At 39.0% G+C, this 24,925-nt stretch overlaps 1 protein-coding gene across 1 annotated transcript in view; it reads right to left on the reverse strand.

The window, feature by feature from the left end:
• The window catches only part of SLC25A14 (solute carrier family 25 member 14), a 41,732-nt gene extending 19,519 nt beyond the window's left edge, over positions 1–22,213 (reverse strand). The window contains exons 1-7 of the mRNA XM_052663314.1: positions 22,151–22,213; positions 21,774–22,020; positions 16,837–16,930; positions 15,331–15,478; positions 12,760–12,854; positions 11,426–11,511; positions 7,846–7,941 (exon numbers count right to left, since the gene is read on the reverse strand). Of these exons, the coding sequence (XP_052519274.1) occupies positions 7,846–7,941; positions 11,426–11,511; positions 12,760–12,854; positions 15,331–15,478; positions 16,837–16,930; positions 21,774–21,848 (594 nt within the window). The 5' untranslated portion in view covers positions 21,849–22,020; positions 22,151–22,213. The remainder of the gene's footprint in view (positions 1–7,845; positions 7,942–11,425; positions 11,512–12,759; positions 12,855–15,330; positions 15,479–16,836; positions 16,931–21,773; positions 22,021–22,150) is intronic.
• Between the last annotated feature and the right edge of the window lie 2,712 nt (positions 22,214–24,925).

Below are 24,925 nucleotides of genomic sequence, written 5' to 3' on the forward strand. Positions count from 1 at the left end.
GCAGTGTATGTATATAATATTGTTCAGCTTTAAAAAAGGAATTCTGACCCATGTGACAACATGGTTGAACCTTGAGGACATTATGCTAAATGAAATAAACCAGTAATAAAAAGACAAATACTGTATGATTCCATTTACACAAGGTACCCAGAACCATCAAATTCATAAGGAGATAATAAAAGGTTGGTGGCCAGGGGCTGGGGGAGGAGGAAATGGCACGCTGCTGTATAATGGGTACAGAGTCCCAGTTTTGCAGGATGAAAAGAATTCTGGAGACTGGTTGTACAACTATGTAAAATTGTGTTGTATATATTTTATTACAATTAAAAGATTATTTTAAATAAAAATTAAGTAGTTATGTTCCCCTGACAAAATCTCCAATTCTATTTATTGCTCTGTCTTTGTCTTTCTCCTAGCATTAGTTTGTGAAAGAGTTCTAGTTAGTTCCATTTTCTGGTTTTAAATTAGACTAATCAAGATAGGGTACCTCAAAGAGCCTTTTTATCAAAAAGCAAACCTCAAGTATCACTGATGGATGCCACTGATTAAAGGTTATTAAGTAACAGAATATATACATGTTGTTGTTAGATATATTACCATAGACATTACCTGTTAATTGCAAAGGGGGAAAGACTTATCTTTTATTATGGTAAGAGGTGGTGGACAGTATCTTAACAAGTGAACAAACTTGGCATCACTAATTTGGGGGCAACCTAACATTATGTGCCTCTTGCTGTGGTGCAATATGACATACAGGGTCACCTATGAAGCTCTCTTACCAAAAACATTTCACATGCATCTAATCAAGCCAACAGATCTAACCTCCAGCATACAGAAAATATAGGGGAAATGCAAGGAAACATTTTATAAGAAAACTGAATATGGACTGGGTGTTAGGTATTAGGGACTTATAAATTTTCTGAGTTGTGACAATTTGTTGTTGTTGTTCAGTCACTCAGTCATGTCCAACTCTTTGCGACCCCATGTACCATAGCACGTCAGGCTTCCCTGTCCTTCACCATCTCCCAGAGCTGCTCAAACTCATGTCCATTGAGTCAGTGATGCTATCCAACCATCTCATCCTCTGATGTCCCCTTCTCTTCCTGCCTTCAATCTTTCCCAGCATCAGGGCCTTTCTAATGAGTCAGTTCTTCACATCAGGTGGCCAAAATATTGGAGCTTTTACTGTCATTATGAGGGAGAATGTCCTTATTATTAGGATACACATAACGAAGTACTTAGGGGAGTACTATGACGTCTGCAACTTCCTTTCAAATAATTTAGCAAAAAACGTGTGTGTGGGGGGGGGTGGGTGGGTAGGTATGCATATGTGTATATATATATGTAAGTAGATAAAGCAAATATGACTAAACTTTGAGTCATTTAATCCAGGTGAGTAGGTTCTATTCACTGTTGTGTTCTTTCAACTTTTCTGTATGTCTGACATTCCCTGGTGGCTCAGAAGGTAAAGAATCTGCCTGCAATGCAGATGTGGGTTTGATTCTTGGGTTGGGGAAATCCCCTGGAGGAAGGCATGGCAACCGACTCCAGTATTCTTGCCTGGAGAATACCTGTGGAAAGAGGAGCCTGGAGGGCTACAGTCCATGGGGTTGCAAAGAGTCAGACACGACTGAGCGACTAAGCACAGCACAGCACAGTTAGGGAAAATAATAAAGAAAGAATAAAAGTGAGTCTCTCCCTTTTAAGAACCTATTAAAAAATTTCCCATTATAGACTGTACTACTAGTAGTCTTGGACGAGGACATGGGAGAGGTAAGGAGCAAGGTCTTACATCCAAGGTAAGGAACAGCAGCTGTGCTTTGCTGGAGCAGCTGTGAAGAGATACCCCACATCCAAGGTAAGAGAAACCCAAGTAAGACAGTAGGTGTTGTGAGATGGCATCAGAGGGCAGACACACTGAAACCATAATCACAGAAAACTAGCCAATCTGATCACACGGACCACAGCCTTGTCTAACTCAATAAAACTAAGCCATGCCATGTGGGGCCACCTAAGATGGGCAGGTCATGGTGGAGAGGTCTGACAGAATGTGGTCCACTGGAGAAGGGAATGGCAACCCACTTCAGTATTCTTGTCTTGAGAACCCCATGAACAGTATGAAAAGGCAAAAAGACAGGACACTGGAAAAGGAACTTCCCAGGTTGGTGGGTGCCCAATATGCTACTGGAGATCAGTGGACAGATAACTCCAGAAAGAATGAAGGGATGGAGCCAAAGCAAAAACAATACCCAGTTGTGGATGTGACTGGTGATAGAAGCAAGGTCCGATGCTGTAAAGAGCAATATTGCATAAGAACCTAGAATGTTAGGTCCATGAATCAAGGCAAACTGGAAGTGGTCAAACAGGAGATGGCAAGAGTGAACGTCAACATTCTAGGAATCAGCGAACTAAAATGGACTGGAATGGGTGAATTTAACTCAGATGACCATTATATCTACTACTGTGGGCAGGAATCCCTCAGAAGAAATGGAGTAGCCATCATGGTCAACAAGAGAGTCCGAAATGCAGTACTTGGACGCAATCTCAAAAATGACAGAATGATCTCTGTTCGTTTCCAAGGCAAACCATTCAATATCACAGTAATCCAAGCCTATGCCCCAACCAGTAATGCTGAAGAAGCTGAAGAGGAACGGTTCTATACAGACCTACAAGACCTTTTAGAACTAACACCCAAAAGAGATGTCCTTTTCACTATAGGGGACTGGAATAAAAAAGTAGGAAGTCAAGAAACACCTGGAGTAACAGGCAAATTCAGCCTTGGAATATGGAATGAAGCAGGGCAAAGGCTAATAGAGTTCTGCCAAGAGAACACATTGGTCATAGCAAACACCCTCTTCCAACAACACAAGAGAAGACTCTACACATGGACATCACCAGAGGGTCAACACCGAAATCAGATTGATTATATTCTTTGCAGCCAACGATGGAAAAGCTCTATACAATCAGCAAAAACAAGACTGAGAGGTGACTGTGGCTCAGATCATGAACTCCTTATTGCCAAATTCAGACTTAAATTGAATTAAGTGGGGAAGACCACTAGACCATTCAGGTATGACCTAAATCAAATCCCTTATGATTATACAGTGGAAGTGAGAAATAGATTTAAAGGGACTAGATCTGATAGATAGCCTCATGAAATATGGACAGAGGTTCATGACATTGTACAGAAGACAGGGATCAAGATCATCCCCATGGAAAAGAAATGCAAAAAAGCAAAACTGCTGTCTGGGGAGGACTTACAAATAGCTGTGAAAAGTGAGAAGCGAAAAGCAAAGGAGAAAAGGAAAGATAAGCATCTGAATGTAGAGTTCCAAAGAATAGCAAAAAGAGGTAAGAAAGCCCTCCTCAGCGATCAATGCAAGGAAACAGGAAAACAACAGATGGGAAAGACTAGAGATCTCGTCAAGAAAATTAGAGACACCAAGGGAACATTTCATGCAAAGATGGGCTCGATAAAGGACAGAAATGGTCTGGACCTAACAAAAGCATAAGATATTAAGAAGAGGTAGCAAGAATACACAGAAGAACTGTACAAAAAGAACTTCACGACCAAGATAATTACGATGGTGTGATCACTCACCTAAAGCCAGACATCCTGGAATGTGAAGTCAAGTGGGCCTTTGAAAGCATCACTATGAACAAAGCTAGTGGAGGTGACGAAATTCCAGTTGAGCTATTTCAAATCCTGAAGGATAATGCTGTGAAAGTGCTGCACTCAATATGCCAGCAAGTTTGGAAAACTCAGCAGTGGCCACAGGACTGGAAAAGGTCAGTTTTCATTCCAATCCCAAAGAAAGGCAATGCCAAAGAATGCTCAAACTACCACACAGTTGCACTCATCTCACATGCTAGTAAAGCAATGCTCAAAATTCTCCAAGCCAAGCTTCAGCAGTACGTGAACCGTGAACTTCCAGATATTCAAGCTGGTTTTGAAAAAGGCAGAGGAACCAGAGATAAATTACCAACATCCACTGGATCATCGAAAAAGCGAGTGTTCCAAAAAAACATCTATTTCTGCTTTATTGACTATGCCAAAGCCCTTGACTATATGGATTAAAATAAACTGTGGAAAATTCTGAAAGAGATGGGACTACCAGACCACCTGACCTGCCTCTTGAGAAACCTATATGCAGGTCAGGAAGCAACAGTTAGAACTGGACATGGAACAACAGACTGGTTCCAAATCGGAAAAGGAGTACATCAAGGCTGTATATTGTCACCCTGCTTATTTAACTTGTTTGCAGAGTACATCATGAGAAACGCTGGGCTGGAAGAAGCACAAGATGGAATCAAGATTGCCGGAAGAAATATCAATAACCTCAGATATGCAGATGACACCACCCTTATGGCAGAAAGTGAAGAGGAGCTAAAAAGCCTGTTGATGAAAGTGAAAGAGGAGAGTGAAAAAGTTGGCTTAAAGCTCAACATTCAGAAAACAAAGATCATGGCATCTGGTCCCATCATTTCATGGGAAATAGATGGGGAAACAGTGGAAACAGTGTCAGACTTTATTTTTTTGGGCTCCAAAATCACTGCAGATGGCAATTGCAGCCATGAAATTAAAATATGCTTACCCCTGGAAGGAAATTTATGACCAACCTAGATAGCATATTCAAAAGCAGAGACATTACTTTGCCAACAAAGGTCTGTCTAGTTAAGGCTATGGTTTTTCCAATGGTCATGTATGGATGTGAGGGTTGGACTGTGAAGAAGGCTGAGGGCCAAAGAATTGATGCTTTTGAACTGTGGTATTGGAGAAGACTCTTGAGAGTCCCTTGGACTGCAAGGAGATCCAACCAGTCCATTCTGAAGGAGATCAGTCCTGGGTGTTCTTTGGAAGGAATGATGCTAGAGCTGAAACTCCAATACTTTGGCCACCTCATGCGAAGAGTTGACTCATTGGAAAAGACTCTGATGCTGGGAGGGATTGGGGGCAGGAGAAGGGGATGACAGAGGATGAGATGGCTGGATAAAATCACTGACTCGATGGACATGAGTTTGAGTAAACTCTGGGAGTTGGTGATGGACAGGGAGGCCTGGCATGCTGCGATTCCTGGGGTTGCTAAGAGTCGGACACGACTGAGCAACTGAACTGAACTGAACTAGTAGTCTTATTTAATATTACAAACTTAAGTGATTAACATAGGATAAAAAGTTATAGGAACAACAACAACAAAAAAAAAAAAAACACCCAAAGTATATATAGAATACTGGAAGTTAATATAACAAAATGTTAACAGTGATATTTCTAGTTAGTGGGATTACTGGATATTTTTCTTCTTTATATATTTTCTCAATATTTTGTAGTATATCTTTTAATTTTTATAATGTTAAAGTGATCAATCCAAAGAAATGGAGAAAAACAACAAAATGGGAATGACCAGAGATCTCTTCAAGAAATTTAGAGATACCAAGGGAACATTTCATGCAAAGATGGGCTCAATAAAGGACAGAAATGGTAGGGACCTAACAGAAGCAGGAGATATTAAGAAGAGGAGGCAAGAATACACTGAAGAACTATACAAAAAAGATCTTCATGACCCAGATAACCACGATGGTGTGATCACTCACCTAGAGCCAGACATCCTGGAGTCCAAAGTCAAGTGGGTCTTATGAAGCATCACTGCAAACAAAGCCAGTGGAGGTGACAGAATTCCAGTTGAGCTATTTCAAATCCTAAAAGATGATGCTGTGAAAGTGCTGCACTTAATATGCCAGCAAATTTGGAAAACTCAGCAGTGGCCACAGGACTGGAAAAAGTCAGTCTCATTCCAATCCCAAAGAAAGGCAATGCCAAAGAATGTTCAAACTACTGCACAACTGCATTCATCTCACATGCTAGCAAAGTAATGCTCAAAATTCTCCAAGCTAGGCTTCAACAGTACATGAACCAAGAACTTCCAGATGTTCAAGCTGGATTTAAAACAGGCAGAGGAACCAGAGATGAAATTGCCAACATGTACTGGATCATAGAAAAAATGTGAGAATTCCAGAAAAACATCTGCTTCTGCTTCATTGACTACGCTAAAGCCTCTGACTGTGTGGATCACAACCAGCTGTGGAAAATTCTGAGAGAGATGGGAATACCAGTGCACCTCACCTGCCTCCGGAGAAATCTGTATGCAGGTCAGGAAGTAACAGTTAGAACTGAACATGGAGCACAAGACTGGTTCCAAATTGGGAAAGGAGTACGTCAAGGCTGTATATTGTCACCCTGATTATTTAACTTATATGCAGAGAACATCATGCAAAATGCTGGGCTGGATGAAGCACAAGCTACAATCAAGATTGCCAGGAGAAATATCAATAACCTCAGATATACAGATGATACCACCTTTACGGCAGAAAGTGAAGAGGAACTAAAGAGGCTTTTGATGAAAGTGAAAGAGGAGAGTGAAAAAGCTGGCTTAAAACTCAACATTCAGAAAACGAAGATCATGGCATCTGGTCCCATCACTTCATGGCAAGTAGATGGGGAAACAATGGAAACAGTGACAAATTTTATTTTCTTGGGCTCCAAAATCAATACAGATGGTAACTGTAGCCATGAAATAAAAAGATACTTGGTCCTTGGAAGAAAAGCTATGACCAACCTAGACAGCATATTAATAAAGCACAGACATTACTTGCTAGTGGAATTATTGGATATTTTTCTTCTTCATATATTTTCTCAATATTTTATAGTATATCTTTTAACTTTTATAATGTTAAAGTGATCAATCCAAAGAAATCGAGAAAAACAATAGAATGGGAATGACTAGAGATCTGTTCAAGAAAATTAGAGGTACCAAGGGAAGAATCGTATACGACTAAACGACTTCACTTTCACTTTTCACTTTCATGCATTGGAGAAGGAAATGGCAACCCACTCCAGTATTCTTGCCTGGAGAATCCCAGGAGCTGGGGAGCCTGATGGGCTGCCGTCTGGGGCAGCACAGAGTCGGACACAACTGAAGCGACTTAGCAGCAGTAGCAGCAAGGGAGCATTTCACGCAAAGATGGGCACAATATGCCCATCATATTGTGGTTCCTTTTGAGGTTCAAGAAGGAGGGGATATATGTATACGTATGTCTGATTCATGTTGAGGTTTGACAGAAAACAACAAAATTCTGTAAAGCAATTATCCTTCAATTTAAAAATAAATAAAATTTTTTAAAAAGCAGAGACATTACTTTGCCAACAAAGGTCCATATCATCAAAGCTATGGTTTTTCCAATAGTCATGTATGGATGTGAGGGTTGGACTATAAAGAAAGCTGAGTGCCGAAGAATTGATGCTTTTGAACTGCAGTGTTGGAGAAGACTTTTCAGAGTCCCTTGGACTGCAAGGAGATCAAACCAGTCTATCCTAAAGGAGATCAGTCCTGAATATTCATTGCAAGCACTAGTGCTGAAGCTGAAATTCCAATGCTTTGGCCACCTGATGTGAAGAACTGGCTCATTAAAAAATACCCTGATGCTGGGAAGATTGAAGGCAGGAGGAGAAAGGGACAATGGAGGATGAGATGGCTGGATGGCATCATTGACTCAATGGACATGAGTTTGAGTAAACTCTGGAAGTTGGTGATGGACAGGGAGGCCTGGCGTGCTGCAGTCCATGGTGTCACAAAGAGTCAGACACAACTGAGCGACTAAACTGAACTGAAAGACAACTGATAAGTTTTAGTCCTTTCAAAGGTGATAAGGAGCTTCTTACCCTCTTATCTTTGGGGGGTTATCAAGAATCTTACATAGTATAAGGTGACAATTCACAATTTTATGCCTTTACATTAAAGGTCTTCTTCACAAATTCCAGGTGTAAAGAATAATACCAAGAGTACTCACCCTCCACAAACCCCGGGTACCCTCTTGTTGGTATATATCAATGAAGCTGCCAATCATGCTGCCTTGGAACAAGCTTCCTTGAGCCTGCATTCGAATCTAAAATCAGAAGAGGTGCACATTTTGTTTTGCCAGAGAACCAAAATGAAACGTTTCACTCATTTAAAATAAAGAAAACAGTATTTGGGAATTATAAAAAAAATCAGCCTGCTATTATGATGAAATTAATGACTTAAGCTATGTATAGAAAGCATTATTTGTGTCAAAGTATATTTTATAAAGATGATTTTCATCAGCCTCACATTCTTCATACTAAGTCCATCATTTCTGGATTTGGAAGAAAATTGGGGGAAAAAAAGGAACATGTACTCAGAGAGGATAGAAAAGAATCCATTTAAACTATGATTAGTTTAGTGAAAAACTAGAAACAACCTACATGTTCAAAAATAACAAAGGATTAGTTTCATAAAGTATGAAACATCCATTTAATGGAGTAGTATGCAGCCATAAAATTTGATTGTAGAATAATATTTGTGGATATTTGAAAATGTCAACAATTAACTGCTAGATAGAAAAAGCAGGTTGCAAAGCAGTGTATATGGCATATCATTTTTATCAAAAATATGTAAACTTAAAAATAACCATACGCACAACCAAATGTTGATGGTAGCTTAAGTTTAAGTGATGAAGCCGCAAACGGGCATTTCTCTCTTTTGTGTTTTTCCCGCCTTCCACTTTTTGCTACACTGAACATGCACTATTTACTGAGGTGTAAAAAGCAGGAGAGGGGAGTTTTAAAATATAATCTAATGCTCACAAGACCTCACATTGAGTTTTACTTGTAAAAAGCATGACACTGTACTCTGCAAAGTAGCCTCTGAGAAGCACAAGAAAGGGGAGATAGCATTGACAGGCCATGTGAAAGATTTGGTACAATTCACCACTGAGAGCACACACAGATCACAGTAGTCAGCCACTAAATTCTACTGGACCAAATTCAGGCCTGACTTTCATGAAGCACAACTCTAGGTTTTAATAAATGTTCTTGGTAAGTCATGGTACAGCAATATGTTTTTATGTGGAAAGTCAACTGCTACTACTAAGAGTGTAGAAATAAAACCTAAACCATATTAAAATGAAATAGAAACTATCACAAAGACAAACTGAAACCATAAATATCCTATGGTAAGTAGAGGACTTCTTTATGGAGGTAATTCCTGAGCAGGGTTGGGATGACATTGAGGTAAGTGTGGCACTTTCCTCAGCCACAGAATGTAGCAGGGGGGTGTAAAAAAAAAAAAACCTCAGAAATTCAGATAAATGATATTTCAATGCAATATTTTTAAAAATAAAAATGAATGCACAAAAACCTACGATGAACCAATCATCAAAACTGTAACTAAAGACAGGATCCAACAGGGCAGGATTAACATAAGCAAGTGAGATGGAGTGTACAAAATATGGCTATTTTGTTTCATCATGAGTTTTTTGCACTCTTTTAAATTTTTAAAAAAGACTGCATAAAATGTTATTTCCTCCTGATTATTGAGGTTTTTTTGGGCACATCTTTACATTTTGCACCCAAGCGGAGTATCTCACTTGTATTGTCCTAGTCCTGACCCTGTTTCTGAGCTGTCTTGAAGGACAAATTCATGAGGAAAGGGGGGGAAATCATTGCAGGCGAAAAGAGAACTACAGGCACACAGGCAAGAAAGCAGCACATAGTTCAGAGAACCCTTTAAGGATAAGTGAAAGGATTAAACAGATCAACAGTGATTATAACTCCTAATAAGACTGTGACTACACTGGTCCCCCACTCCCTGGGACCACTCACCACTCAGCCATACCTAAGTATAAGAAAGGAAAAGGCAGACTGTAGCATTCGTCAGTGGTTGCAACTGTACCAGACAGGTCAGAGGGACAGGAAACTGAAGTGAATCTGAAAAGCACATTCTAACAAGTGTAATTACATGGCAAATATTTTAGAGTTTTAGGATACAGTCAGTTATCTTTCGGAGAAGGCAATGGCACCCCACTCCAGTACTCTTGCCTGGAAAATCCCATGGATGGAGGAGCCTTGTAGGCTGCAGTCCATGGGGTCGCTAAGAGTCGGATACGACTGAGCGACTTCACTTTCACTTTTCACTTTCATGCATTGAAGAAGGAAATGGCAACCCACTCCAGTGTTCTTGCCTGGAGAATCCCAGGGACGGGGGAGCATGTTGGGCTGCCGTCTATGGGGTTGCACAGAGTCAGACACGACTGAAGTGACTTAGCGGCTTAGCAGCAGTTATCTTTAAAAATACTTGGTCTGTATACTCTAAAGTGATATAAAAATTCAGTAGGTAAAATTTTCTCAATTCAATCCAGAAATATCATCAACCACCACTGATTTCTTTCATGTGTTTTTCAAGTCACTCTCTCAGCTCTCAAAACTCTCTGAATCACAACAGATGCCCTTTCCACTTAACCTAGCCACCTGTGGTTTCAAATAAATAAAGTATATGTTTTCCTACTTTTTTTCCCCCACATTTCCCCTAAAATAATTTTTTTAAACTTGGGATCTTCTTATACATTTTAATCATATATTTAGTAATTTTAATTATCATAAGTTTAAATGAGTTAATAAGTTGGAAATGTTTACCACTCTATCTCAAATATAAGATATAGATTGATACTATTAGATCAAATTCAATTATTAGATTAAATAAAATATAGACTGATGTTACTGATATAATTAAATAAATGTTTCATTTTGTGTTCTGATAAATACTGAAAGAAATCCAATTATATTGTAAAAAATTCAGTACCACTAACCTATAATGTTCTGGTCCTGAATTCAGAATATCTCAACATAAGCCAAAATATATAATTTTAAAGCCAAATCTCATCTTTAATAGAAATATGGATAAGACAGGAAAAGACATCAACATTATAGACTTAAGATACCTCAATTAGTCATTAAAGGAGGTTTCTCTAAAACTGTATTTCAGTGTATCCCTTTGTTTGATATTCCAGGTTACACTACAGGTCAATATACCATACTAAGATTTGGGATGGGTGGGGGAATATAATATGCCTTTCTCTTTTAAAGTAGGGAAAGGGTTGTTATAAGTTCATTTTTAGATCAGTTTTTGAGAAGGGTATAAAGAAAGTAAGGGATCTGGAAATTGATTCCCTTAAAATTGCATAGCTCTTGGAAAGAAGATCTGGAAATTGATTCCCTTAAAATTGCATAGCTCTTGGAAAGAACGTTTAAAGGTTTGCATACTTTATAGTCTGAAGACCAATGGATTAAAGCATATCATAATAAACTGACTATTTATTGAGCATCTACTACCTACCATGTTTACACATGATAGTTTACATATATTATCTTTAATTCTTAACAACTTTATGTATTATATACTGAATTATCTTCATTTTACAAATGAGAAAACTGAGGCTTAAAGCAGTTAAGTGATCTGCCCAAGGTTTTACAGCTGGCAAATGACACAGTAGGGATTTGTGACCAAATCTGATACAAAGCTCATGTCTTTTTGCTTCACACTGAACACACCCAATGCAACCAGACTTTTCTTACCTTCAGCACATCAGTGGGATTGGCTATTGCAGAAGATATCACTCCTGACACTACTCCACATATCATATTAATTAAAAGAGTTTCATCTGTAAAAAGGAACAAGAAAAAGAAAAGTCTGCTTATAAGAGAGTTTCTGAAAAGAGAGTACTGAGCTATCAGAGGAAGGGAACCATGGTCAGAAAAATGACCGTAGGAATGAACTACAAAGCTTATGAAAATAAAGAAACTCAAATATTTCTAGGTTCCAAATGAGTACTGAAACAAAAAATCTGTAAAACATAGATTATTTTAAAATATTTCTAAAATACACTGGAATATATCCTATTATTCTATATAACTGCCAATATTCCATATAAATTCAGGAAGTGCAAATAGCACTTTAATCACTTCAAACATCTAAAGAAAAAATTTTAAGTCTCTTTCTAGAGAATAATCAACTCTATAAACTCAGAACCAAATATTAAAAAATAAAATCTTATGTCTAATAGAAAAAAATTTCCTAAATACTAGTTTTAATTGGCCTTGATAGCTACTAGCGTCTATTTATTTACAGAAGATTTCTGTAGTTAAATGTGAAAAACTAGTCATTTGGAACTAAATTCTCTCAGCTAGAAAAAAGAACAAAGAAACCAGAGCATATTATTCTAAAATTCAATCTTCACCCTGCCTCCTCACCATGAAAAGCATACGAAGAGAAAGGAGGTAAACCCAAGTGAAGAAAATGTGAGAGGAAATTATTTCAGGACTAGAAGACTTCAGGATCCTCAAAGAAGAGGCTTCAGAAAAAGCTGAGTTAGAAAATAAAGCAATTCAAAGGACATTACTAACCGAAAGGCTCTCCAGCTGTCCCCAACTATGCAACAGCCTCAGGCCTGTAGTAAAATAATCATTTTAGTACAGTATTTAGCTGAAAAAGCTATAGCAGCAAATAGACATATGGTAATGTTGAATGTGGGTTAAGATGAGCATATTTTATGTATATATAAAACCATTCTATCTAACCAAAGCTTATCAAAATCCACAGCTAGAGGATTCCTTATAGTTGAAGTTCTCTTATAGATGAGGACAGCATTAATTTTCTCAACAAGTTTGTTCCATGTCCTCCTTCTGATGACCAGAAGCCTTTTTCTGTTTGACAGGAAAAGGGACAAACTTGAAGAGCAGATCCCTCAAACCTATAGTGGGATTAATCTCAAATCAGTACAAGCTTACTTTGACCTTGCAATGACTGTTATCTATTCTCAGACACCCCATGATTAACACTTCTCACTAAGCATAATTTCAACAATCCCTCTGAGTGTTATCTCAAAAGAGGATGAGGAGTCTACACTGACCTTCTAAACGTTCTACAAATAATCTCTTCAAGCTCTGGTAAATGCCAATTTTAATGGTGCCATATGATGCCTGTCTTAGTAAAGCAGGAGCGATTCTGCCAAAGAGAAGGAAAGAAAAAAAAGTTATCCTTATCATATACTTGCAGATTATACATATCTAGACTGCCTATTCACTTCCATCACCAGCCTCATTCCATAAAAACAGCAAAATAGGCATTGTTTTCAAGTATCCATGGAACATGCACCGAGAGAGCATATTTGGGTCATAAAACAAACCTCAAAAAATTTAAAATAATTGATATTATATACAGTATGTTCTCTCACCATAATGGAATTAAACTGGAAATCAGTAGGGTAAGGAAAACCCACAAACACTTGGAAATTAAATGGTACTTCTAAACAATCCTTGGGTGACATTGGTGTATTTTTTAAACACATAAAATTGAATGAAAATGAAATTTCAACCTTTTAAAATATGTGGGATGCAGCCAAAGCAGTGCTGAGAGAGAAATTTATAGCACAAAATGCTTACATTAGAAAAGAGGGAGAGTCTCAAAATCAATAATCTAAGTTCCTACCCTCATGAAACAAGAAAAAAGAAGAGCAAAGCGAACCCAAAGCAAGCAGAAGGAAGTAAATAATAAATGGCATAAGTTAATAAAATTGAAAACAGGAAAATAGAGAAAAATCAATGAAACAAAAAGTTATTTCGAAAAAAGTCAACAAAAGTAATAAACCTCTAGTAAGAGCCATGGTAGTAATAGGAGAAAAACAGTAAGTCACCAATATCAGGAATGACATGGGGAATAGCACTACAACCCTACAGTCATTAGAAGAATGGTGGCCCAGTGGTAAAGAATCCACCTGCAATGCAGGAGACCTGGGCTTGATCCCTGGGTTGGGAAGGTCCCTTGGGAGAAGGGAATGGCTAATATTCTTGCTTGGATAATCCCATGGACAGAGGAGCCTAGCGGGCTATAGTCCATGGGGTTTCAAAAGAGTTGGACATGATTTAGTGACTCAACAACAACAATAAACAACCTTATGCTATAAATCCAACAACTTAGAAGAAATGCATTAATTCTTTGATAACCACAAACTACCAAAATTCAATCAATATGAAACAGATAATCCAAATAATCTCATAACATCTAAAACATTTTTATTTATAATTTAAAAGTTTCCAAAAAGGAAATTTCTAGGCCCAGATAATTTCACTAGGGAATTCAATCAAACATTTAATAAATTAACATCAATCTTACACAATCTTTTCCAGAAAACAGAAGAGGGAACACGTCTCAACTTATTTTATGTAGCTAGTATTACCCCGATAACAAAACCAGAAAAAAACAGTACAGAAAAGGAAAACTACAACCCAATATCTATCATGAACTTAGATACGAAAATCTTTAACAAAATATTAGCAAATTGAATCCAGTAATGCAGAAGAAGTATACACTATTACCTGCTTCATAGCTTTTTTTTTTAAATCCACCTTAATTCCTAGCAGTTGCAGATACAACTTTAATCTTATCCAGGAGACACCAGAGCCAAGATTTCACTCTATTTAAGTTCTGCTTATTAACTGGAGACATTCTCACTCATACCTCCTTTGAGATTCTTCCATATTGCAGAATTAAACTTTAGCAGTTATAAATAGAAAGACAGCAGCAGTTCAAACAGTTAAGATTTTAAAATGATGACAAAACATGCATATTTCTGACTTTATTGCTTGCTATCTGAAAAAAATATCTTGTGATTATCTGTGCCGATGAAAGAACAAGGTGAAACACATGATCCATGACTCATTTGCTTCAGGATATAATTCTTGATTTTTTTCCCCAAGTAAATTATCTTTGAAATTAAGTCCAACATAAGTTAATAATAAAATTGATATCCATTCCCAGAGCAATGAACTGGGACCCTAGATGCAGAAGTGAACTAGTAAATTGGCAGGAGATTAAACAACACAGTGGACAATAAGCCACCAATTTATGAATAATCAAAAGATGATTTCCCCCCCAAAAATGACGGGTCTCCCTCTCTCTTAGTCTTCATTTTCTGTTTAAACTGCCAGAATAGTATTTAAGTCAGGATTTGGCAACTCAGGAAGAATATCACAGAAATATATACTGTCAATTATATTCATGGTGGCTATGGACGACTCTCAGGAAAAAAAGGAGAAAGCCAGGGCTACACTGAGATATCTATTTTTAAAATGTATCACTTATAGCCAAATAAACACAAAATCCAAAGTTCAAGATTTACAAGCAAGTGAAATATAAATTGGCACATCAATACTGAATTACATTTTGTGACAGCATGGATGGGACAGGAGTTTGGGGGCAAATGGATACATGTATATGTATGGCTGAGCCCCTTCACTGTTCACCTAAAACTATCACAACACTGTTAATCAGCTATACTCCAATATAAAACAAAAAGTTAAAAAAATATTGAATTACAAGTTGAAATGGTGAATATAAAGGGCACAAACTATCGAACGCTGAACTACATGGCTTCTCAAAAAATTATTTCTATTCATGATGTAAGGCAAGAATCCATTCTCACCCTGAATATAGAGCCAAAACACCTTCTTCTTTATAGATTCGGAACAAGGCATGAAACATTCCTCGGTATTTTATCTCTTTGAAGCGGACATCTATACTTTGGCCTTGAACTTGAAGTCGCGTTTTGGTCAGGTCCACAGGGAAAGTTCCTATGAAGTAACACACTCATTTATAAGTTTTTCCAGAGAGTCATAGTTAAATTTTGGATGATTCAGGCCAATGGTAATTTTTAAAACATAAGGCAAAGTCCTTTTTATAACAGCTAGATCTTCACTAAAATATTACTATCAGAGGACAAGGGCTGTATATGATAAAGTGAAATGTACTATATCTAGGCAGCAGGATTTGATCCACAGTGTAACTGAAACTATGATATAATAAAGTGCTTTAGCACAGTCCTAACACACTGTAAATGCAAAATAACTTACATGCTGTTTTAATTTCATCTTAACATACAATCTGGCAATTCTCTGTCTCTTCCTTCTGCTCCACCTCCCACCTCGTCTCCCCACTTCCCCCTCATAAAATCTCCGCAAATTTTTGCAAAGAAGATAGGAAAGCATGGGATCGCTGCTCCACATACTTTTAAATACTGTTACAAAGTTTTGTGGGTTTTTCTTTTATCTGTTTATAAGAAACAGTTTTCTAGCATTATGAAAGATAATGGTAAAGTCCTAAACAGGACTAAATAGCCTACTCATCTGGTTCCTTAGGTATTCAGGAGTAACCAGCACAGTGTTTAGCAGGAAAATTTCTTTAACCAAACTTCTTTCTCTTATTATATCAACACAAAGTAGTCATTATATTGGCAAAATGTTTCAAGGACTATTTCAAGGTCTAAAACTAACACAGTGATTATGCAACTCTGGTCACTGATGACCCTGATATCATAACATCAGAGTTCATGACAAGAAAGTCAAGAAAAGCTAGTGGGGTCACTTAACAATTTAGGAAAGAGAATCTGGAAAATGAAAAACAATCTAAAAGTACTTCAAAGTTAAAATCAAAAAGAGAAGAATCTGGTTTGATCTTGTTGGTCAATTTTCTTCCAAAATGGGAAAGAGGTTTGAAAACAAGGAGTTTGAACACTTACTAAGAAATTTATGAACAACTTAGCACAAAGGAAAGGCCATTAGTATAAGAATATAGTAGAAACCGCTATCTTACCAAACTCCTCTATATGTTCATGCACACTTCTTAAGCCTAGCAAATTAAATCATTAAACCACCAAAACAGAGTCCTAAGTTTGACTTTTCTTAACATCACTTACAGTAGTAGTACTTTCCGAGAAAATATTACTTGATAGCATTGAGGCAAGTTTTTTTCTTATTTTTAATTGAAGGATAATTACAGTATTGTGTTGGTTTCTGAATGATCCATGTTGATGTACGAGACAACAGTTTTTAAAACAAACAGGGCAAGCTTCTTTTTCTCTACTTTTTACCAAAAATAACATTACCATATCTATACCCTAAAGGAGCAGATATGTCAGTTTCCACATTCTTACCAAACTCAGCAACAATAGAGGCAAGGCCGCCATATACAAAGGGTTTCCAATTCAGACCAGACATCTCATGGCTTACAGTGGCACTTTTCTGGTGCTAAAAATAAACACAAATCAGAACAAGGCACAAGAGTGAGGAGCACCTGTCAGTGTATGATCACAACTTAGAGCAAACAAAACGGACATAGAAAAAAACCCTACCAAGTGGAATGACACAAAATGAAGGCTCCTGTTTTATGTGATAGATGACCGTGAATGTGTTCTTTGCTGCCTTTCTGTAGGGGTAAGTGTGCGATTTACTCAAATGTCAACCTGTGCACTTCACGTTCTCTAGTTTCTTTAGTGTTTTATCCCCATCCCACCCGAAGAAGAGGTTTCAGTCCATCTAGCACACCCAACTTAGACATTCAACTAGACAATGACAAGTGAAGGAATCTGGAGTTTAAATTACATAGGCTGAGGCATCTCATAAAAGCAGTTCATGGTATTGTTAGCTTGATTCAGGTGCAAAGCACAGACTGGCATCACTACCCTCTCATATTCTTAGCCCTCATCTCTCCACTAAACTTTATTTCATCTAGCTACTTCCCAGCTACACAAAACCTCCTCACACTAGGCCCAGGCCAGGTTAAGCACCTTTTCACCTTCCTTTGTTTCTCTGAGGAATGACAGCAACATGGATGATGTCTCTCTTCTCTCTGACATTTAACATATATCCATCTAGTGAATCTCCTTGTCCCTGTCCTTTTAAAGCACATAAATACAAATGCTGTTCCTCTTTGATATTTGAGTTCTTTAACAAAGTATTCTACTCCCAGTCCTCCTTACCTCCCTCCCCCTCCTGCCCCCATTAGACCTGTCACCTTCAATCTTTTCAGCCTATTTTCTTTTCCTGCCACTCCCAGCTATTTCTCTCTGGAATTTTATTTTCCCCACAGCTCTGCTTTCTCCATGAGTGGTTCTCAAATTTTAATGGGCACCAGAATCACCCAGAAGGCAGATTAAAACACAGATTGTTGGGTCTTACCCCTGCAAGTTTTTGATTGGTGGTCTGGGTCTGGCCTGAGAAAGTGAAAATTTGCAAACAATGCTGATACTTTCAAGCTTTAAGACCTACTGCTCTAGGCCTTGCCTACTAAATTCTGGTCCAGCTGGAAGCTATTTTCTTAGGATGGCTTCTCAGATTTCTCTTAAATATTCCTTTTTTCAGATCTTCAAGGTCTGCCTACTATTGAATTTCAAAAGCAACTTCAATTGGTCTTTGGCCAGGAATGAGGATTCAAAAAGTTAGACTTGCCTAGGTTTAAATCCTGGCACCACCACTTATTCATTCTGTGACCTCAGGCAAGTTATTTAACCACGTGTCCCTGAGTTTGCTGAATTGTAAAATGGGGATGATAATAATAAGTACTGTATTATAGGATTGTTGTGAAAATTAAATAACACATATAAAACTCTTAGAAAAAGTATCTGGCACCTAATTCAAAAACTATTAGTTAACATTATTACATTTTTTGAATAGTTAAGTACTCAAATATATATATTTTAACAGATAATACTTACTGCCCACTTCCCCTACTGCCCAATCTGGGATTAGCACTGAACTGACAGTCTCTTTTAAGAGGAGACAAGGTTTTGCTTTGTTTCCGCATAAGGAATCCTCTGTAACTAACGACAGAAAAACAGCTTTCCAGAAAGGATAGCTAACATGCAGACAAATGTTTAAGAGGCCACAAAAATAATTATGGAAACTTCCTTTCATGCATAATATGATCATCCAGTCCATCTGACATACAGGGTCGGCAATACATAGCTCTTTTGGAGGAAAACTGCTTAAAAGAATTCTAAAAAGCAAAGTAGGAATAAGTACTTTAAATATCAGCTGCAGCTTGAAAGAAGAGTCTTGAGTACTAAATACTACCTAATCAACATTTTCAGTTATGCCCATATTTTAAGACTACAAATAATAGCAACACATGACACACACAATGAAAGGGTAGACATGGAAAAGCAAGGAACTGGCATATCCCTTTTCTAAGTTTAGGGGAGGGGGAATGCCCTTTCCATTCACTAATTTAGAGATTTCCCCAAACAGTCAAATATTTCAAAAGGCAGCTATGCTTCTCTCGAAAGCTCTCTCTTTATAACTTCTTTCAACTCTTCATTATAGAAGAAGCCTGACTTGACTACCTGCTACCCAGCCTTTTAATAAAGATGTACTCAGGGTTCAGAGAATACTAGTAATGCAGTTAAAGGCACGGGGCAAAGTCACAGCAGAGAGCAGAAAGACCAGTCACAATCTCTGGTCAGTTAGCCCAGTAGTTCTTTAATGAAATTTTCACAATTCTGAGTTGAAATAAGGAAAATAAGGGCACCAAGTGCCTTTTTTCAGCTAAAAATGTATCTCATTTAAAGGACTATTAGAAGATCATGTCCTTCCTACTCCTAGAGCATTTTTCAAAAATCACCTTTCTTATATGAAATGTAATAGCTGGTAGTTGATTTTGTTTAGTGTTCTTATTTGGCCAAATAAGACTGGCTACCCTAATTTGTGCTGCCTCCCCACACTTTCATTTCAATTTTACTGGTCCATGAAGACTAAAAGTCTGGGACCACTGCCATCTTCCCGCTCCCATCTGATAATAAACTTTCTTTCCCTCCAATGCAGGGAAAGAATCTTGTTATGAAGAAATCCTGTATCATCTTTAAGTCTGATTTTAGACATTCCCTCCTCATACTGAGCCAAAAGTCTGTCTTCCTCTAGTTTTCACTCATATTTTGGAGGCAGTATGAACAATTTATTCTTTTCCCTTAGGGGAGTCCTTCAAACAGTTAAAGACAGCTACCATTTTCCTCCTACATCTTATTTTTTAGGCTAAATATCTACCAATAATTTTTGTTGTTCTCCATATTACACTTCAATTACTATAGCTGAAAATTGCAGTCACTTTTATGGGAGTCATATCACACTACTGAATCATTAAAATGTCAGCTATAATCCCCAAGTCTTTTACATAAGGCTGTATATATGCATGCATGTTATGTCATACCTATTTCACAGCTGTGTAATGCTCTTTTGAGCATTCATTTATCCCTTCTATATCTTAAATCTCAGGCATACAAATAATGACTAGGATGAGGTTTATATTCTGGTTGCCCCATGTTATTTTCTCTTAACTAGGTAAGATCCCTGAAGGCTGGCACCTGGTCTCACAGTACTTTTTATAACCCCTAGTATAGCTTACATAGAATTGGGTACACATCCATTAAATACCTGGTTGGTTCCAGCGTGATGTCCTTTATAAACATTTGTATGTAAAAGGTTACAGGGGAAATCAGAAAGATAACTTGCTGGACCCAACCAATACTACACACTCTGTACATGACACTTTGCTGATCCTCAGAGACTCTCTCCCTAGGTTTTGTTGCAGAAAATTATTTGTGCAAAATACTCCCCAAAGGATTTTGATTTGTGGGGTCTATCCCCAGATATGGGTAAAAGAAGCCACATCTGAGTTAATATAGAAATACAGTACCTTAAGTATTTTTATTGTGTAAAGAAGCCAATGAAAAATGCCTTCAAAATGCAGACATGTATTCTGAAATCTGACTAAGGAAAATTTGATAGCCTAAAGAGTGAGAAGAATGTCCTAGAACACAAGTTACATAATCCTGTCACACTACTGCAAAGCTCTGGTCAGAAAAATCCAGGCGCTTTTCTTGGTTTCCCCTTTAAGAAAGAGTAGGCATTAGATATTCTCAGATTCAGAAGATAAAATAGAGACTCAAGCAAATGCTTATTGAAGGCATACTAAATGCCCAAATGTGCTACAGGTGCAAATGCCAGTTTAAAAAAAAAAACCACATAACATGTTCTAACACCATGGCAATATTTATGTTTCCTGGATAATTAAGGAGATGGGTGTGGGGATAAAAGTTGTATGAAATACAGTACTTGCCTTTCAAGAGCTTATAATCCGGTGGAAGAAATCAAAGTAGTTCATCAGAGAAAAAAAATAAGTGCTAAACTATATAGCACAAACTATAAGAGCAGGACAAGCATGGAAAAGGAACCAATCCACGTGAGCTTGAATAATTTGAAAAAGCTTATGGAGATGAGAGAACTTAAAGTGGGCCATGATAGAGGGCAGGTAGAATATTAACAGGTGTAGGTAAAGGAGAGAGTAAGGGGAGAACAGGCTGTATAGACACAAAGTTGGGGAAAAACACAGGATGTGGAGGCAAGCATCAGTATGGTTTGTTCTCAGAAGGAAGAACACAACCTAACTGGAACAGAGAATTATTTTATATTGAAACAATATGTTGTTTACATATTGTTTATATTGAAACAATATCAGACAAACAGTATGATAAGGAACAGATTCAGTTGAAAGGCATGAAATCAAAGTGAGTGTGGCAGAGTGGAAGGGATACTGTAAATTTTTGAATAGACTAGTGACCTGATGAAATCGACCACATTTTAGTTAGCCTACTAGGGTTGCAGCAAGCAATGCATTACAAACAGGAGAGGCAGGGAAACTAGCTTAGGATGGTGTGAAGTAAAGCAGACAAGATGATTGTTGGCAGCAAGGTTAGAGATAAACTTCTAAAATGGAGACACAAAGGAACTTGATGATGTAGGGAATGAAGGTGAGGGAAGAGTTGATGATGACTTGAAGCACCCTTGGCCTGAAAAAAAAAAAAATCAAAAAACAAAAAAACAAGGAAACACTGACAGAGAACTACAAATGTCCCTGCTGTTACCTTGTCTGAGAAGCTAATTCATATTCATAATGGCTGTCATCCCAATCAGTTAGCTGAACTGCATTTTAATAGATGCCTTCAATGCCTTGATCTCAAGAGTGACAGGGGCTAGAAATTGAAAGGGAGCACCTTTCAACAGCATCCCTCACACTAATACAATGGAGGTGTTTGCTTACTCCGCTTACAATCACGGCCGCCGTTGCAAACTTCACCCTTAGAAAAATTAGGATTATTCCAGGAAAGATACCCATTCACCCTCTGGGTAGCAGGATCTTGCCAGTTCCTCAGCTGTCAGAGCGAGTTCGTGGAGAGAAGGGAGGCGCCTTAATGAGGCGGCCTCCCTGGGGGGTCGAGGAAGCAGGGTTCAATCGAAGAAGTAAAACCACCGATGCCAGAAGAGTGAAAAACAGGGAAGGGACTCAGCTGAGGGGAGAGAGAGATCAAAGGACCGTTAAGCCCCTCCCAGGTCGGGAACCAGGCCAGCCCGGCCCCGCGCGGCCTGGCGCGGCCCAGCCCCGCTCCCCAGCCTGGAAGTGCAGGAGCTCCCCCTCACCTGCTCGGGCTCATCGGACGACTGGGAAGCCGAGGCTCCCACAGTCGGAAGCGCCACTGCAACGCCAACCCGGAAGCATTGATACCAACGGAAGTAACCAAGCTGTCGCCTCGGCAACGGTGGTACAGCCATCCCAACTCCGCCCCTGTAAGCCTAAAAACGGAGGCGCGAAAAGAAGAGGCGGAAATGACAAGGGTCTTAACGGGGGAGTTGGGCAGGCTACCAGCGCAAAGGCCCAGAGGTGGTAACCTGACTTTAGGGAAGTGCAGGGAGAAGAGGCTAAGGCATGAGAATGTAGCAGCTTCTGCAGCTAACGTGGGCGCAGTGATGCCTTGTTACAGTATCACCACCCACCTCGTGCGTGCAAGGTCTAGGGAAAGAAGAGGGGTGGGGCGCCTGCGCGCAGAGTACGGGAATGAAGGGAGCGTGAGGAGGCGGGGCAAAGATCTTAAAAGTGGGAAAAGGCATGAGTGGTATTTAGAGGGGTGCCTGAGCTGGGCTGTAGTCCATGGGGTCGCGAAGAGTCGGACACCACTGAGCGACTTCCCTTTCACTTTTCACTTTCATGCATTGGAGAAGGAAATGGCAACCCACTCCAGTGTTCTTGCCTGGAGAATCCCAGGGACAGGGGAGCCTGGTGGGCTGCAGTCTATGGGGTCACACAGAGTCGGACACGACTGAAGTGACTTAGCAGCAGCAGCTGAGCTGGCGGGGGGGGGGGGGGGGGGGGGGCGGGTGCGGAGGGAGGAGACGGGGTAGAGGAGACAGAAATAAACATCAAGTAAGCAAATAACCTCAGCATCAGGTCTGAGGTCGCCAGGCCCTCAAAGCATGGTTCAGTTCAGTTCAGTTCAGTCACTCAGTCGTGTCCGACTCTTTGTGACCACATGAACCGCAGCACGCCAGGCCTCCCTGTCCATCACCAACTGCCAGAGTCTACCCAAACCCATGTCCACTGAGTCAGTGATGCCATCCAGCCATCTCATCCTCTGTCATCCCCTTCTCCTCCTGCCCTCAATCTTTCCCAGCATCAGGGCCTTTTCAAATGAGTCAGCTCTTCACATCAGGTGGCCAAAGTACTGGAGTTTCAGCTTCAACATCAGTCCTTCCAATGAACACCCAGGACTGATCTCCTTTAGGATGGACTGGTTGGATCTCCTTGCAGTCCAAGGGACTCTCAAGAGTCTTCTCCAACACCACAGTTCAAAAGTATCAATTCTTTGGCACTCAGCTTTCTTCACAGTCCAACTCTCACATCCATACATGACCACTGGAAAAACCATAGCCTTGACTAGATGGACCTTTATTGACAAAGTAATGTCTCTGCTTTTTAATATGCTGTCTAGGTTGGTCATAACTTTCCTTCCAAGGAACAAGCGTCTTTTAATTTCATGGCTGCAGTCACCATCTGCAGTGATTTTGGAGCCCCGAAAAATAAAGTCTGACACTGTTTCCACTGTTTCCCCATCTATTTCCCATGAAGTGATGGGACCAGATGTCATGATTTTAGTTTTCTGAATGTTGAGCTTTAAGCCAACTTTTTCACTCTCCTCTTTCACTTTCATCAAGAGGCTCTTTAGTTCTTCACTTTCTGCCATAAGGGTGGTGTCATCTGCATATCTGAGGTTATTGATATTTCTCCTGGCAGTCTTGATTCCAGCTTGTGCTTCCTCCAGCCCACCATTTCTTATGATGTACTCTGCATATAGGTTAAATAAGCAGGGTGACAATATACAGCCTTGACGTACTCCTTTTCCTATTTGGAACCAAAAGCATGGTTAAGAAAGAGCAAATTAGAAGCAAAAAAGGGAACCATAAAAAGTTTTAGATAAAATAAAGAGTGTAAATATAACAGGGGAGTCTGAGAGTTAATCCGGACCTCACAATCAGCCAGCAAATGATATGAGGGCCTGGTGAACAGCTTCGGGCTCTAGCCACCCCCAGGAACCAGAAGGGACAACTTCAAATCACCCTAGGTGATTACGTTAAAACAATGGGCTACATTTTTAAGCCTCTTGTGTGAAGGATCCATAATCACACGGGAATACAAAATAGTATGGTTTAGATGTTGAGTAAAAGTCAATGCAAAGCACGTGGCTCTAAATGAGCATTTGTTAAATGAATGAATGTTCAGAATACCTTTGTTCCAAAAGGATCATTCTCATTTTAGTTCACATTTTGGTTTTTTGCCCCCACTTAAAAAATTTATTCAGGCAGCACACATAGTATCAGCTGACACTATAGAATACTTACCAAGGGTGGTGCCAAAAGCTTTCATGTGCACAAAACTACCCTATGAGACAGGGGCTATTATTTCCCCCTTTTGATAGATAGGAAATGTGAGGTCTTAAGTTAAGAGAGTATCATGGTGAGTGGCAAAGCTGGTATTCAAATTCATTTCTGACTTAAGAGCCCAAACTCTTTACCACTATGCCACACTGCTTTCAACTTTAGTAACAGGACACCACCCTCATGACAGAAAGTGAAGAGGAACTAAAAAGCCTCTTGATGAAAGTGAAAGTGGAGAGTGAAAAAGCTGGCTTAAAGCTCAACATTCAGAAAACGAAGATCATGGTATCTGGTCCCATCACTTCATGGCAAATAGATGGGGAAACAGTGGAAACAGGGTCAGACTTTATTTTGGGGGGCTCCAAAATCACTGCAGATGGTGATTGCAGCCATGAAATTTAAAAATGCTTACTCTTTGGAAGAAAAGTTATGACCAACCTAGATAGCATATTTAAAAGCAGAGACATTACTTTGCCGACTAAGGTC

Source organism: Budorcas taxicolor, chromosome X (assembly GCF_023091745.1).
Source record: "Budorcas taxicolor isolate Tak-1 chromosome X, Takin1.1, whole genome shotgun sequence".
Taxonomy (NCBI): domain Eukaryota; kingdom Metazoa; phylum Chordata; class Mammalia; order Artiodactyla; family Bovidae; genus Budorcas; species Budorcas taxicolor.